At 46.2% G+C, this 17,110-nt stretch overlaps 1 protein-coding gene across 1 annotated transcript in view; it reads right to left on the bottom strand.

Annotated features, from left to right (window-relative positions):
• Positions 1-550: 550 nt before the first annotated feature.
• The window catches only part of agpat9l (1-acylglycerol-3-phosphate O-acyltransferase 9, like), a 63,550-nt gene continuing 46,990 nt past the window's right edge, over positions 551-17,110 (bottom strand). Inside the window, exons 9-14 of the mRNA XM_084439273.1 lie at positions 16,340-16,455; positions 15,317-15,372; positions 14,881-14,966; positions 2,985-3,113; positions 1,841-1,920; positions 551-1,033 (exon numbers count right to left, since the gene is read on the bottom strand). Coding sequence (XP_084295399.1) covers positions 925-1,033; positions 1,841-1,920; positions 2,985-3,113; positions 14,881-14,966; positions 15,317-15,372; positions 16,340-16,455 — 576 coding nt within the window. The 3' untranslated portion in view covers positions 551-924. The remainder of the gene's footprint in view (positions 1,034-1,840; positions 1,921-2,984; positions 3,114-14,880; positions 14,967-15,316; positions 15,373-16,339; positions 16,456-17,110) is intronic.

Below are 17,110 nucleotides of genomic sequence, written 5' to 3'. Positions count from 1 at the left end.
AGACTAACGGCTCTAATGGGTCTCAATGCTTCCTACAGTTCTCCACACACAGAAGAGAAGGGTGTGTATCTTCTTATCTGACTCTGGGGAAGATGGCAAATACACAAATTTCCCCAGAAGTTGGCGGGTTCCTTTAATTGGTCAACACTGGAGATAGTTCCCTCGCTGAGGAGGGAACCCCCTAACCACGGCCCTCCCAACCCCTCCAGGACTGACCAGAGACAGCGAGACGCAGCAGAAACACGGGGACAGCGTTGGGGACTCCTCAGGAAAACCAGAAGGTAGAGAAGGCGGCTCCAAGAAATCAAAAATGTGTACTCTGCTCTGAACAAAGACGTGTTCAAACACACGGACACAGTATTTCAAATGGGACGCTTCGTATCCCGCAGGCGTTCCTGCCCAAACACTGTCCTGTATTACTTCCTGGTTGTGTGCCATAAACCTGGCTTTGCCCCTTGCTTCTTTCGCCATGGTGATGTCTGTGAATGGGATCATATAAATGACATGAAAAAAAAGGCAAGACGTCTTTTTTTTTTTTAGTTGTGCAAACATTTATTTCATCCCGTGATCGATCATCCCAACCGGTTGTGAATGAACAGTGGGTGGTATCGATGACATCCCAGCTTCCTCATCCAACAATGACAACTATTTCATCAAAATTCCGTCAACAGAATTACAGCAGTTGGTAAACTAAAAAATCCAGTGATTTCATCCAGTCTGCCTCCACTCCTCTGGACAGAGAGCTGGTCCACAGAGAGAACACCAGGGCCTTCATGGGGACGCCTGCTCTAATAGTTCATATTGCTAGTTAGTCCAGTCAGTGAGACAGTACTCAGGCAGTGAGGATCATCTCCAGTATGAACTCCTGTGTGTGTGTGTGTGTGTGTGTGTGTGTGTGTGTGTGTGTGTGTGTGTGTGTGTGTGTCAGTCACTGCTGCTACTGTCCTCAGAGCCCAGGACCATGTTACAGTACTGCTTCTGCTGCTGCTCCTTAAATGTCTCCTTCACCTTGGCCCTCTTCAAACCTCCGTCCCTACGCGCACGCACACACACACACACACACACGCACACGCACACGCACACGCACACACGCACACACACACACACACACACAGGCATGATATTATAGTTTCAGTATATTGAACAGTACAGTACATTATTATTTATGTTAGTTATCATTTGCAATCACAAACTAAAAGGAAGATTCATGAACACACAGGTGCCTACAGTACACAGAACAATACTCAGATTAACAGAAGATATATAAAGAGGTGCTGTTTCCTTGAATGAACAGCTATATAGCAGTGTGAGGATGAATGAGCAGCTGTAGTGAGAGGATGAATGAACAGCTGTAGTAGTGAGAGGATGAATGAGCAGCTGTAGTGAGAGGATGAATGAACAGCTGTAGTAGTGAGAGGATGAATGAACAGCTGTAGTGAGATGAATGAACAGCTGTAGTAGTGAGAGGATGAATGAACAGCTGTAGTAGTGAGAGGATGAATGAACAGCTGTAGTGAGATGAATGAACCGCTGTAGTGAGAGGATGAATGAACAGCTGTAGTGAGAGGATGAATGAACAGCTGTAGTAGTGAGAGGATGAATGAACAGCTGTAGTGAGAGGATGAGTGAACAGCTGTAGTGAGAGGATGAATGAACAGCCGTAGTAGTGTGAGGATGAATGAGCAGCTGTAGTGAGAGGATGAGTGAACAGCTGTAGTAGTGAGGGGATGAATGAACAGCTGTAGTGTGAGGATGAATGAGCAGCTGTAGTGAGAGGATGAGTGAACAGCTGTAGTAGTGAGAGGATGAGTGAACTGCTGTAGTGTGAGGATCGTCTTACCAGGACAGGTCCACCAGGCCCCCCCGGTGAGCGATGGCAGACTTGACTCTGCTGGCGAACTGGACCGCATCCTCCCCCTCCTGGCAAACAGAGGGTGTCTGTCTGTGAGCGTGTGTTGGTATAACCGTGTGTCTGTGTGTATGTGCAGTACAGCAGGTGTACAGTAGGTGTCCCCCTGTGTTTGTGTCCTTTTGACCTGTCATTGTCATCATCTTGTGTGTACTGTATGTAACAATGTGAGGCCAACTAGGCACTTATGTAACTGGCTGACTCCTAATGTCTGACGGCACTGTTAGTGTTTATGTCCTTTGTATTTTTATTCATGTGGATATAAATAAATGATTAAAGTGGGTGTGTGTACTATATATATATGTGTGTGTATTGTGTATGCTATGTGTATGTGTACTGTGTACTGTGTATGTATGCTATGTGTGTGTACTGTGTTTGTAGGTGTCCTCCTGTGTGTGTGTGTGTGTGTGTGTGTACACTATGTTTGTAGGCGTCTTCGTGTGTGTGTACTGTAGGTGTACTGTGTTTGTAGGTGTCCTCCTGTGTGTGTGTGTGTGTGTGTATGTGTGTGTACTGTAGGTGTACTATGTGTGCGTGTGTACTGTTTGTAGGTGTCCTCCTGCGTGTGTGTGTGTGTGTACTGTAAGTGTACTGTGTTTGAAGGCGTCCTCCTGTGTGTGTGTGTGTACTGTAGGTGTACTGTGTTTGTAGGTGTCCTCCTGTGTGTGTGTGTGTGTGTGTGTGTGTGTGTGTGTGCGTACTGTTTGTAGGCGTCCTCCTGTGTGTGTGTGTGTGTGTGTGTGTACTGTAGGTGTACTGTGTTTGTAGGTGTCCTCCTGTGTGTGTGTGTGTGTGTGTATGTGTGTGTACTGTAGGTGTACTGTGTGTGCGTGTGTACTGTTTGTAGGCGTCCTCCTGTGTGTGTGTGTGTGTGTGTACTGTAGGTGTACTGTGTTTGTAGGCGTCCTCCTGTGTGTGTGTGTGTGTGTGTACTGTAGGTGTACTGTGTTTGTAGGTGTCCTCCTGTGTGTGTGTGTGTGTGTGTGTGTACTGTAGGTGTACTGTGTTTGTAGGTGTTGTGTGTGTGTGTGTGTGTATGTGTGCGTGCGTGTGTGTGTGTGTGTTTGCTGAACACCTGCTGGTGCATGGCAGGCAGGTACCACACGTTGCAGACGATGGCCCAGCTGGTCATCATCCTCAGCAGGTAGCTGACCATGTTGTACTTGGCACTGTTCCAGAAGGCGTCGCCGAACTGGGGGTCGTACTGGGGGAGGGGGGGCACAGGAGAGGGGTTCGTACGGTTGCTATGATACATCAAATGCTATTCTATCATATCCAATTGTAGCGCAACATAACAGGGGATTGTATCACATTCTGTCTGTTTTCCAGACTGATCAAGTCTGGTCCAAGAGTCAACATCTCTCTAGCAGGGCTATAATTGAGTCTCTATAGCAGGGCCTTCTTAGTTCTACTGGCTTAATCTGTGTGTGGGGAGACCAGCGGGGAGACCAGCGTTCTACTACGTGAAGGAGGGAGATACCAGACCAAATCAACATTGATACCAGCCCCAGAAGAACTGACAGTATAGCTAGTGCTATTGGTACTGTAGCTATACACCAGTGTGATACACCAGCTGTCATACACCAGCTCTGTCATAGACCAGCTCTGTCATAGACCAGCTCTGTCATAGACCAGCTCTGTCGTACACCAGCTCTGTCATAGACCAGCTCTGTCGTACACCAGCTCTGTCATACACCAGCTCTGTCATACACTGTGATATATTTTATAAGAATGGAGACGGACAACAAGGTAACACTCGTGTGTGTGTTTTAATCTGAATTGAATTCCGGTCCGGGGCACATACTATACGACCTACGTCAGAACTACGGATACTCAACAGGTACATTACATCCCTCCCCTTAAGATGTTTTCTTTACACCAGAATAACCATTCAACGTCAAGCATCTACGTCAAAAATCTCTGAGTCTAACAGTGCATTGTTGTTGATTTTTTCTCTTATACAACACTAAACAAAAAAAACATCTTTACTGTCAAACTTTCTTTTTTGTGCATGGCTGGCCACAAAAAATATGCTATATATGCTAGAATAGCAAATGTCCAGTAGTCGTCACTGCCTTTGTCCCGTTGTTGACCTGCAGTTCTATGTTGCTACTACAAGAGGCAGTGGTCCCAAAACCTGCAGATCTATGTTGCTACCACAAGAGCATTTACCATTTTCGCCACAGGAGGGCAGCAACAGGCTTAGATATAGAGGTCTTCACGGGTCGGGTAAATCCAAGAGGACCCGAACCGGACCCGAGACCCATACGGGTCCGGGTCCACATTTCCACGCTTTTATTATGGTCAATTGGGTTCGGGTCTTCGCCACCACCAGTAGCCTACCTTGTGAAAAATCAGCTTAAAGAAAATGAATATAAAGAGGTCAAACCTAGCGGCAGTTTTGTGTAGCCTTATTTATTTACGGCCGTTTCATTTCCATGCTGCCACCACAGCCTGACAAAACAGCGATTGATCCTGTCAAGATTGAGAGACTAAATCGCAATTCCATCAAACTGTGATGCAACAGCATGCAAGCCAACAGCCGTGACAGCCTAAGCGATTAATGCTACTAGGCTACTTGCTACTACTACTTGTCGGATCCGTAAAATACCCGATCCGACTCGGGTCTCGGGTCTCTGTCCTACTCCTGCTCTCGGGCAAAATCGGGTCCGGTATACATATTTTTAAAAATGATCGGATTTAGTCGGATCTCGGAACGAATGTCTCGGGTCCATCTCGGTTTTGGGTCCACATTTTAGACCCGAGAAAGTCTATCTAAGTAGAGGTTGTGTTCCTTGTTCAGTGGGCAGCAACAGGCTTAGATAGACTGTTCGTTGTTCAGGTTCAGCAATTCAATGAGTATTTGAGTTAGGCTATTTAGTTTATTTAAGTATTTGTTAGTTATACATTATATTTCTTTATTATTTCAGAGCCCACAAACTCAATGTTTATGTAAGTGAAGAGAATTGAAAGGTCAAATAATGTGTATAAAGGGTTTGTAGAGGGGTCCACAGCCCCCGAGCCAATATGACGCGAGGGGGCGGAGACTTGCCACCACGCCACTGTCCACGCCACGGACCCCACAAATCAGCCCCTGAGAGGGCTAGAGAAACAGGGTCTTCACTGGTGGGGGCAGGTGGGTGGCCTGGAGAGAGGTACACTGTCCACGACCAGCTCTGACCCGAAGGCGGAGTCTCGCCATCACGCCACTATCCACGCCAAGGATCCCACAACTCAGCCCCTGAATGGACTAGAGACCCACGGTTTTCGCCAGTGGGTCCAAGGAGATTGCCCAGAGGTCACTCTACTGCGCTCAATCAGCTCTGACCCAAGCGGGCGGAGTCTCGCCACCACGCCACTATCCATGCCATGAACTCCACAACTCAGCCCCTGAGCGGGCTAGAGACACACGGTTTTCACCAGTGGGTGTATGGAGATTGCCTGGAAGTAACTGCACTACACCTGAACCGCTCTGACGCGAGGGGACGGAGTCTCGCCACCATGCCACGGACCCCACGGCCAATGGGCCTAGGATATAGACAATTAACTACTGGTGGAAAGGTGGTGGAGCATCCATCAGGGACCCGCTGTAGGTCCGCTAGCCTTGTGTTATATTCCGCCAGAGGTCCGCAACTCATCCATCAGGGACCCACTGTAGGTCCGCTAGCCTTGTGTTATCTGGGTTTATCCCTTACCTTTGTCCAGAAACAGAAGTTGAACCAATTGCAGCAAAATAGCTAATGTTACAGGAATCATCAGTGTAACTGCTTTAGCCACTGACCGCTACCATTAATGTTATGGAAGCTGCTGCTAGTTGTTGTGAGCTCATGAGCTAACTGGCTATCCCGCTCTTATTGTGCTGGATTAGCATTGGAAGCATTGGAACTGATGTGTCCAGGCGACAAGACCCATCTTAATTTATCAGACATCACTTCATGTCATTTCAATTCACAGTTATTTCAGTGGCATGAGTAGCTTCCGTCCTACCAGTCCTGAACAGAAACAAGCCAGCCACGCACATAAGCCAGGCTGGACCGGGCCTGGTTTCTTTTTGTTTTGAACTCAGGCTTAAAGCTCTGCTTGTAAACATTTAACATTCAGTCCTTGTATCTAGCAGGTAGGTAGACATGTCTTCCAGAACGTGTGGTGTAGGACTGTGACTTAGGAGAAAGTCTTTCTGGTGTGACCTGTTTTGGACTCACACTCACACTCACGAAGTAGCTTTTCTGTTTCTGTTGCCTTTCTTTCAGTCTGTCCTGGATGTCTATCTTGCTTTCTGGAGTGAGCAGTGTGGTGGAGGTAGGCAACTTTGACTTCAGACGACGACCCATAAGTAATTGAGCCAGAGAGAACCCCACACCATCTAGTGGAGTGTTGCGGTAATCAAGAAGAGCGATATACGGGTCCTCTGCTTTCTTGAGTAGGCTCTTGAACGTTTGTAAAGTTCTCTCAGCTTGTCCATTCGACTGAGCATGCCCAGGACTGGAACTAGTGTGTTGAAACTCACAGGTCTCTGCGAAGTGTTTGAACTCAGCACATGCATACTGTGGACCATTATCGGAAACGACCACGTCAGGAATGCCATGTCTCGTGAATGTGGACTTCAGTGCAGTGATGACACCACAGCTTGTAGTGTCGTTCAGCTTTGTGATCTCGGGGTATTTGGAGAAGTAGTCTACACATCGTAAGTACTCTGTGCTATTGAAGTGGAAGAGGTCAGTTCCTACCTTAGCCCAAGGTCGTCCAGGTAGTGGATGTGAGACTAATGGTTCTCTGGGGTTGCTGTTCTTATTCTCATTGCAGATAGCACACTGAGACACAATGTCCTCTATTTGAGATGCCATGCCTGGCCAGTAGGGAATGTCCCTGCCTCTTTCCTTGCATTTGGTGATCCCCCAGTGTGATTTGTGGATCTTCACCAACATCTCCTGTCGTAGCTGATTTGGTACAATCAGCTTTGCTGCCTTGAACAGCAAGCCTGATGAGTAGTTGATTTCTTCGTTGAATGACCAGTAAGCCTGTTTTTCTTTTGCCACAGCTGATCTCTCACTTGGCCATCCTTTCATTGTTGTCTCTGTCAGCAGTTGCATTTCCGGATCTTCCAGTGTTGCTTTCCTGAGAGATTGTAGTTTCTCCTCCGAGATGGGTAGCTTAGGAGTGATCCAGTTGACTTCCAACTCCTCTTCCAGTAGGTTTTCGGTTTCTTCGTTGAGGTAAGCACGACTCAGATCATCAGCGATGTGCATCTCTTTGCCTGGCTTGTATGAGACTTTGAGACTGTACTTTTGCAGCCTCAACAGCATCCTCTGAAGACTTGGTGGAGCTTGGTGAAGTGGCTTCTTGAATATGCTTTCGAGTGGTTTATGATCACTCTCGACGTGTACCTCTCTGCCATATATGTACTGATGGAACTTTTCACATCCATAGACAATGGCTAGCAGTTCCTTTTCAATTTGTGCGTATCTACGCTGACAGTCTGTTAGAGCTCGGGATCCATATGCCACTGGTCTGTTGTCTTAGAGTATGAGGGCTCCCATTCCCTCTGAGCTGGCATCGGCTGATAGTGTCAGCGGTTCCTTCATGTCATAGAATTTCAGGGTTGGTGCGTTTGTCAGGCTTTCTTTTAGCTTTTCGAAGCTTTTCTTTGTTCGTCTTCCCAGTGCCACACTGTGTTATCTTCTAGGAGCTTTCTGAGTGGAGCACTGATGTCTGATAGGTTGGGAATGAACTTGCCGAGGTACTGGATCATGCCCATGAACCTCAACAGTCCCGCTTTGTCTTCAGGTACTTGATCTCTGTTCAGTGTTTCCTGTGGAACTGATCTCTTGGCGTGGTGGTGTGTGAAAAAAAGAGTGATTTCAAAACCAAAGCGGGGGATCGGAGACCGTCCTTCTTCCTCCCTTGTTCCTCTCTCCTGTCCCCTTCCTTCTCCTCTCTCCTCTCTTGCGCTCCTCTCAACAACCTCTATCTCCTCTTCTCTCTAATCTGTGCCTCCACTCTGTGCCTGTGCCACAGTCCTGTCCTCTCCTACCACAATCCCTGCCTCTGCCTTGAACGAGTGGCCATTCACAGTCCATTTTGACCTTGGGGTACCTGGGGATTTCATCTCGTGTCTCTGTCTCTGTCTGTCTTTCTGCCTGCATACTGTAGCTTCTAAATATGGTGTTTCCTGTGGAACTATGCGACAGGGGGATTTTTCTCTTGCAAGTGACGGAAGTGTGTCTTATGCAGGAGGGGAGTTTTTCTTCTCTTGCAGGTGACAACTATGAGTGACGCATTTAGGTGGTTTCGATGAACTCTTGACTGTCTATCTATCTGGTCTGATTGACGTAGGTATATAGGTGGTAGGAAGGTCACATACGCATGTATGGCGTGGTTGACGTACTTACATACGCAGGCCTGGTTTCACAAACGTAGGTAGACGGGGCAGGGAGGTTGAATATGTATGTGTGGCGTGAGTGACGCACGGACATGGTTTCACAAACGTAGGTACGCAGGTGGTATGAAGGAAATGTATACCTTATAAGGAAGTTCTTTCCTCCCAAATTTGGTAATAGATGTGTTAATCGGATGTATGTTGGAATTTTATGTTGTAATAATTGACGTAGGTATGGTTTTATCTGACCACAAACTGCGTGGGCTCAGACTGTTTAGAATAGTATAAATACTGAATGTTAGCTTAGGATAGGGAGAGAGAGGGGGAGGTCAATCCTTTGTACCAATCACTTGTGATTTCTGTACTCTGTGTTGGCAAAACTTTGCATCTTTTTTTGAATTAATTTCATAATCTTTGAAGAGCTTTTTGGGACAATCCATTTCTTCAAAGAACTGCCTCCTCTCCGGCATTGGCTAAACATCTAGAAGGGGTAAGTGCGAACTGGTCCTATTTACGCTTCTAGAAGTCTGGACATAGGAAAAGTGGCCGACAGGCAACAATCCTCAGATTCAGCTCTAGAAAGTGAAAGTATAACCTACTTGTTTAGAGCAGAATCCGACCAACTCGTTTGACTCTGGTGTTATGAAACCTGGGCTCACAGAGCTAAAGGGGGTATTGACAAGAAAGACAAGGTTTGCTGTATCTATACGGATTCTTAGGAAAACATAAGGCAACCACTGGTCAGAAACGACACAATACGACAACTTAGTTGGTGGTATCTTGTAGGCCCGTTACAGCCCCCAATTAGGCGGAACCGAAGGTTTTTTAGTTGGAAACAGAGTGATAAAGTCCAATAAACCTTTTCCAAGCATAGTCAGGGGGTATACTCGGGTTGGAGGCAATAGGAATTTGGGAATTCTGTCACCTCTCAGTGTGAGGGATATAGACAGTTTTGACCTAACAAATAGGAAACTCTGATCTACGGATATCCTACCTATTGTGAACACGTCTTCGGAGTGAGAAGCCGTGGCTATAAGGATTTGGATTTTAGGACCTTTAGTGTACAGTTAACAGGGAGGCAAGAATAGGTTCACATTGAACACATACAGTGCAAAACGGCTGAACAGTGAGTTAGACCAAAAGAGCAAACCTAAATCTTAGCTGCAGATTTCCTGTTTAGGAAACTAAGTGGGTGTAAACCACTGCCAGTGACAAGCCACCGTACAGAGGGATCGCTCCGAACGAACCTCGCAGCGAAAAGCTCTCATCTCACTGAGCGTTCCGTCCTACAGCGTAAAAAAGCAATTAACTGAAGAGTAGGCCTATAAAGATGGCCTAACTTATCTCGTAAGGCTGGTTAAGTCCTAGAGCTTAAAATGTAATTAATGACATGTAACTGGACGGGATAAAACAGTAAACCCACACAGGCACTTAATAAATCATATGGTATATAGACAGATGTATTATAGGTTACCATTATAACAGCAGCTGTAGATTTTTTTTAAAGGTAAGCTAGTCTTTAAACATGCCTAAATAATTAGTTGCTTTTTCTGTTATTTTGATTGGCATTTTTTAAGGTGGCTGGAGGAACATTAATGCAAGCTAGTGTTAGTTCAGCCAGCCAAAAAGACCGTCGCACAATCAGGCAGCGCTGTACTCGCACGAAAGTTGCAAAACCTACTCGCGCCTGTGGTGTATGTCTCCTTGACAACGCTCAATCGCTTGAAGGGCTGACTGACTGACAGACAGCAGCGCGTAGCTCAAATGGAGCAGGCTCCGCTTCGGCTCAAACTGTATTTTCAGATAACGTTACGTAACGTTAGCAACACAAGGCCAATTTATCATATTCATTTTTTACTTGTCCGATCAGACGACTGCATGAGGCATTCCTCTTGTCCAAACAGAGTTTACTGGTCCCTGGGAAGCGGGCAAAACTGTTAGCCTACAGGTAGTGTGCCTTGTTCCTTGTTCCCCCCGATGTGAATCATGGCTAGCCAGCAATAACCTAGCCTACCTGACTGGTCTCATCATTCTCCTCTCTTTTCGTCTTCAAAAATCAAAAATATGTCTATCTGAAATGTATGTATATACATGTATATATAATATACCTGTATTGATATATATGGTTATAGGATCCGCTAGTTGCCATCAGGGAATTATAAAACCAAAGGCTTTGCCAACGTACTTGAGATGGGCAGGATCTGTTGGTCCGTCTAACTGTAGCTATAACGGCACTTAGATTACTAACATAAATGTATTTTAGACAGTAGGCTAGGCATTTTGAGGAGTAGGCCTAGGTGCCAGCACCAGTGTTTGGCCCAATTCACTGGTTAACACTATGGTAATATTTGAGCAGCAATAGCCTACCTATCTTTCGTTGTAACCTCATGCCGCTCACTGAAGAAAAAATCCCTTCACGCGTCGAGTCTTCTGATCACCTCAGCAAGGAGCAGCATGGAGCGGCACAGAGCGCGCGGCCTATAGGCTCTTAGTGTTATTGAAAATAAATAGTCCTAATGTTGGCATGACAGTGGTTTTGAAAGCGCATTTAGGCAGAAATATTTAGAAAGTTTAAGAAGTTTAATTTAAGACTTTTATATATACAGTATAGCCTAATTTGTATTATTGTTTTTTGTATCAAATGTTTGGTGTGGCGGCAAGGATCTTGCCGTGGCGGTGCGCCACAGCAAAACCTTACCAGCGGAAACGCTGCTCTGTTGTTCTGATTTTGCATTTTGTTCTGTTCAGTTTGAGGTTGTACTTTCTGACTCTCTGCAGTAGGTTGATGAGTCGTTGATCATGTTCATGTTCTCGGGGCGGCTGTAGCTCAGTTGGTAGAGCGGGTCGTTCGGTGATCGAAGGGTCAGTGGTTTGAATCCCAGCTCCGACTGTCCACATGTCGAAGTTTCCTTGAGCAAGACACCTAACCCCAAATTGATCCCAATGAGCAGGTTAGCGCCTTGCATGACTGCCATTGGTGTGTGAATGGGTGAATGAGAGGCCATTGTAAAGCGCTTTGAGTGCCGCTAAGGTGGAAAAGCGCTATATAAGTGCAGTCCATTTACCATTCTTCCACTGTTTCTCCCCAGACCAGAAGATCGTCGAAGACATTGACGACGCCCTGCAGGCCTTCAATCATCTGGACGACAGCTCTCTGGAACACTTCAGACGCAGACGAGATGCCAAAGGGCAGACGCTGGAACCTGTATCTTCCTATGGATGTGTTGAACGTGCAGAGCTTTCGTCGTCTAGCTTTACCTGCCAGAACCCCTGGTTTGCATCAAGGACGGAGAATACCCTTGCTTTTGGCATGTTTGCGACAACCTCTTTGACTGTGAGCAGCGGATAGTGCTCGCGCTTGATCGCTCTGTTCAGGTCTTGTGGATCGATGCATATCCTTATTTTGTTTGGCTTGAGCACGGTCACCATGCTACTGACCCAGTCTGTCGGTTCTTCCTGTTTGGCTATCACTCGCATCCGTTCCATTCTGTAGACCAGTAAGACTGTGTTGTCGATGTTTATGTGGTGTTGCCCAGGAATGCAACCCAAGCCACTTAACAGATCCTCATATTCTTCTAGGATGTCTTCTTTTGTTGTTGTTGTGACATCGTAGACTCTCTTGACCATGCCTAGTTTTTGACATGCAGCTCGACCCAGTATGGCTGGAGCATCCTCATCGATCTGGAAGTCAACCTTGTGTCTTTGTCCTTTGTAAACACAGTTGATGGATTTCCGTCCCACCGGTGACATCGTGTGGCCAGAATAGGTAAGTATTTTGCAGGTGGATTTTTTCAGTCTTTCTCTCAGTTCAAGTGCTTTGTACTTGACTTTAGCTGACATGACTTTGCATTCTGCACCAGTGTCTAGTTTGAATTTCACACTTTTATGGTTTATGTTCAGCTTCTCAGCCCATTTTTGTCTGTCATCATCCATCTTTTTTTTTACTTACAGCATTTACTTGTGTCATTTTTTCGGTCATTTCTACTTCTATTGAAACAAAAAACATTATTCTCATCTTCTTCATCTTGTTCAACTGCATGCACCTTATTCAGATTGCTTTGAATGGTTTTACACATTTTGGCAAAGTGGTTCTTCTTCTGATATGCTTTGCATGATTGACCGTAAGCTGGGCATTTTCTTTGTTCATGTTTGTAACGGATACAAGCGGCCAAAATTAATTTTCTCCGGAGGGTGTCTGGGGTCTCCCTGAGAGAACGGGTGAGAAGTTCAGTCATCCGGGAGAGACTCGGAGTAGAGCCGCTGCTCCTTTGCGTCGAAAGGAGCCAGTTGAGGTGGTTCGGGCATCTAGTGAGTATGCCTCCTGTGCACCTCTCTAGGGAGGTGTTCCAGGTGTGTTCGGCTGGGAGGAGGCCGCGGGGTAGACCCAGGACTAGGTGGCCTGGGAGCGGCTAAAGATTCCCCAGGCAGAGCTGGTTGATGCTGCCAGGGAAAGAGATATCTGGTGCCCCCTGCTGGAACTGCTGCCTCCGCGACCCGACCCCGGATAAGCGGATGAAGATGGATGGATGTTTGTAACCACATCTGTTACAGTAAATAACATCCATTTTGCGTTCATCCTGAGTTTTTGCTTTACTCTTGTCAAATTTGTTTGTCCTTCACTGTTACTTTGTGCACTTCAACTTCCTCGTTGAGTACTTTCAGCTGGTTATTGGAGATTTATCTGGTACGGCTGATTTCTATAGCTCCACTCAATGTGAGGTCTGCCTCTCTCAGTAACCTAGGTCTTAGTTGATCGTCTCTGATGCCAGATACAATTCTGTCCCGCACGAGAGATTCACGCAACTCACCAAACCACATCTTTCGCCTTGTTCTTGAGATCAGTGACGTAGGCGGTAATACTTTGAGCTTGACCCTGCGCTTTTGTGAAGAATCCGTGGCAAATGTAAGGTAGGTTTTTTCTTGGCTCACAATACTGTTTAAATTGTGCCTTTAGTGCGTCCATTTTCCCATTCTCGCCATCAGTAAAGGTGAAAGTATTGTAGACCTTGATCGCCTCCTCTCCCGCGACGTGCAGGAACGTGGCCCACTGTATCTTCTCATCTCTTTCGGCGATACTGCTAGCAATCAAGAACAAGTCGAGTTTCTGGATCCAGACTTTCCAATTCTCCGCTAGATTCCCTTCTAAACTGAGACTGGTTGGTGGCTGTAACTGTGCTGCCATTCAAAGTTTATTCTGACACCATGTGATATATTTTATAAGAATGGAGACAGACAACGAGGTAACACTCGTGTGTGTTTTAATCTGAATTTCCGGGGCACGTACTATACGACCTACGTCAGAACTACGGATACTCAACAGGTACATTACATACACCAGCTCTCATACACCAGCTTTGTCATACACCAGCTCTGTTATACACCAGCTGTCATACACAAGCTCTCATACACCAGCTCTCATACACCAGCTCTGTCATACACCAGCTCTGTCATACACCAGCTCTGTCATACACCAGCTCTCATACACCAGCTCTGTCATACACCAGCTCTCAGACACCAGCTCTGTCATACACCAGCTCTGTCATAGACCAGCTCTCATCAATCCCTCCAGAAAAACGTGATTATGCGATCGCATAATTCATTGCATAATCAGGCAAATGGCGCAGATTATGCAAGGGTCAGATCATTTTAGAAAGAGCGCATTTTCACCGCGATAATCACTGAACTCCGCGCAAAAAAAGTGGAATATGCGAGGCTCGCTTGATTTCATACTTTCCGCACTTTTCTGCTTCAAGTTTTAATGTTTTTCACCTCGTTTGTAGGGTTGCCACCTTCAATGGGGGAAAAATAAGGGACACCTTGCCAGCAGTCCCATGCTCACGGAATGCCAGCAGTCCCATGCTCACGGAACACAAATCAAGCAGGGGTCTGGTGGTCCTCCCCCATGAGATTATGAGTGTCAGACATCTCATTTCCTGCATTCTAGTGAATTGCATCAATTTATGTTTAATGCATCAAGTTCAAAGTCCTCTGCTATTCTCATCATGAATGAAGGAAATAAATAGCCAATGAGAGTAGGCTAAAGCACAGCTGCATCGATTATATTAAGATCAAATCAATAAACATCAGATCATAGACATGGGCAAAATGTTTGGTCTGATAAACTTGGAAATAGCAAATGACCTGGACGACCACAGAGACCAGACATCGGGGAGACCAGACATCGGGGGTTGTTTATAAGTTCCAATGGGCTGCCTTTTAAGGCAGCGGTCTATGGTCTAGGCGCTCTCGCATAGGCTATGGTTTTGTTATTTTTCGTATCATTCCAAGCATGTGAAGATGTAGTGTAGGCTATATGCATCAGAGTGTGGTGTGCACGAAAATACAGGACAGGTTCTTGCATTTTTCGCATATTCTCGAATATTCGCAAGTTCCCGCAACTTCAGAAAATCCCCGCATTTTCAACGCATAAAATCACATAAAAACCCCACATATTCCATTGCATAATCAAGGATTTCTGCCTGCATAATCAAGGATTTTTGCCCACATAATCAAGGATTTTTGCCTGCGGTTTCTGGAGGGACTGTCTCATACACCAGCTCTGTCATACACCAGCTTTGTAGTACTGCAGTCTCACCTTAATGGCCACCGGGTAGATAGTCCCTCCTATCTCAAAGCTGCCCTTCTTAAACATCATGACGGACGTGTTGTTGATGCAGGTCCCTGCAGGTGAAGATCAGAGATAGTCATGGTTGGCGAGTTGTAACGACAACAACGCGCCTTTGCGTCCACAGACTGTGTCGGTGTGTAGTAATGCTGCCGTTATAGTGAGTACAGTAGTTTGTCTATCTAGGCATGTCTAGGAACAGTGTACAGATGCCCAAATCCACAACACAATATTGAAAAATGTATTATAAATAAATAAATAATTTGGAGAACACAAAAATGCCCACATCCTAAACCTATGCAGGAAGTGACTTCTACAGGAAGTACTGGTAAGCTACTGTACTGTAAACATCAGAATCCGAGCCATGCAGATACACACAGACATAGATCACCATGACAACACTCACCCTCCGGGAAAATGAGGATGGGGAGCTTGGTCTGGTCGCTGACGTGATCCTTCAACCTTGGGACACAGGCCAGGACTGAAGAGTTACGAGCTGACTGAAACTAGAGGTTTGTATCAGGATCTTCATACCAGACCTGGGTTGAAATGCTATTTGAGACCCTTTGAATTACTTATCTGTGCTTGACTGTTTTAGTCGGCACAACAGAACCAAACGCACCTCCCACCCCAGCTGACACTCCTGGCAGAGATTCAGGCAAACGTAACTCAAAGGATTGAAAATAGTATTTGGACCTGGGTTTGTTAAACTCAACACCTTCAGCACTCTGTCATACATGAGAACCGGGGTCTGTTACACTCAACACTTTCAGCACCCTGCCATACATGAGAACCTGGGTCTGTTACACTCAACACCTTCAGCACTCTGTCATACATGAGAACCTGAGTGGAGCATGATGGGAAACTGTAGCTGAACACCGATGCTTTGATCGGGCGGTGGAGACGCTGTGCCTGGGCTCGTCTGAGCCGTCTAATTCCACCCAGGGGGATTACCAGGGCCATACAGACGGTGGGGAAATATGGTATGCAGTTTATGGTAAGAGCCATGCAGTTGTGGCCGAGCTGAAATGGTTAAACTCACTCCTCAGTATAAACTCCGCCCACTGGGGTGATGCTTTTTTGTGGTGTACAGTGGTGTTCATGGGAGGTGTTCAATTGTGTTTGTTAAGATGCCTGCACACTGCCTCAACCAATGCCAACTAACTTCCAACTTCCCAAAAAAGTGCATCCAACCAACGCCGACAGTCACCAACAAACATGGCACACCAATCCAACGTTGGTGTTGGTTGAGGCAGTTTGCAGACACCTTAAGTCAGAGGATCCAAGCCAGAGATTAGAAGAGCGAGCGGCAGCATGACTGAGGACAGCTCCTGACCACCTCCTCACACAGACCCACAACAACATCCCCCATGGTCTGGGGAGAGGAGGGAAGCAGACCGCTGGGTGAGTGCTGCTCCTGTAGGCTCACCTCTTGGACACCAGGTTGCGATCTTTCATCTCAGCTCTCTCGAACCAGACATGGGGACAGGACCGCACCATGGCCCTCTGGACCACGCCCATCAGACCACCGTGCACCTGGCCCACCTGGGCCCAACACGGCAGAACACATCAGAAACATGTCAACAGCACGTTAGAACACATCAGAAACATGTCAACAGCACGTTAGAACACATTACAAACATGTCAACAGCAGCCAGAACACATTAGAAACATGTCAACAGCACGTCAGAACACATCAGAAACATATCAACAGCACATCAGAACACATCAGAAACATGTCAACAGCATGTCAGAACACATCAGAAACATGTCAACAGCATGTCAGAACACATCAGAAACATGTCAACAGCACGTCAGAACACATCAGAAACATGTCAACAGCATGTCAGAACACATCAGAAACATATCAACAGCACGTTAGAACACATTAGAAACATTTCAACAGCAGCCAGAACACATTAGAAACATGTCAACAGCACGTCAGAACACATCAGAAACATATCAACAGCACAACAGAACACATCAGAAACATGTCAACTGCATGTCAGAACACATCAGAAACATGTCAACTGTCATAGAATTTACAACTGGCCTCAAGACTTTTCAGATCTCAGCTTTTGTTCTTAAAACCTATTGATCCAGTCCCCTGCCTTTTGCTATTCCAAACACTTTTTAAACCTTTGTTCTCTCTCTCTTTTGTAATTCCAAACACCTCCTGAACCTCTGTCTTCCCCATTTC

The sequence above is a fragment of the Borostomias antarcticus genome (assembly GCF_949987555.1).
Source record: "Borostomias antarcticus genome assembly, chromosome: 6".
Classification (NCBI taxonomy): Eukaryota; Metazoa; Chordata; class Actinopteri; order Stomiiformes; family Stomiidae; genus Borostomias; species Borostomias antarcticus.
This window is presented reverse-complemented; position numbering and strand designations above follow the sequence as displayed.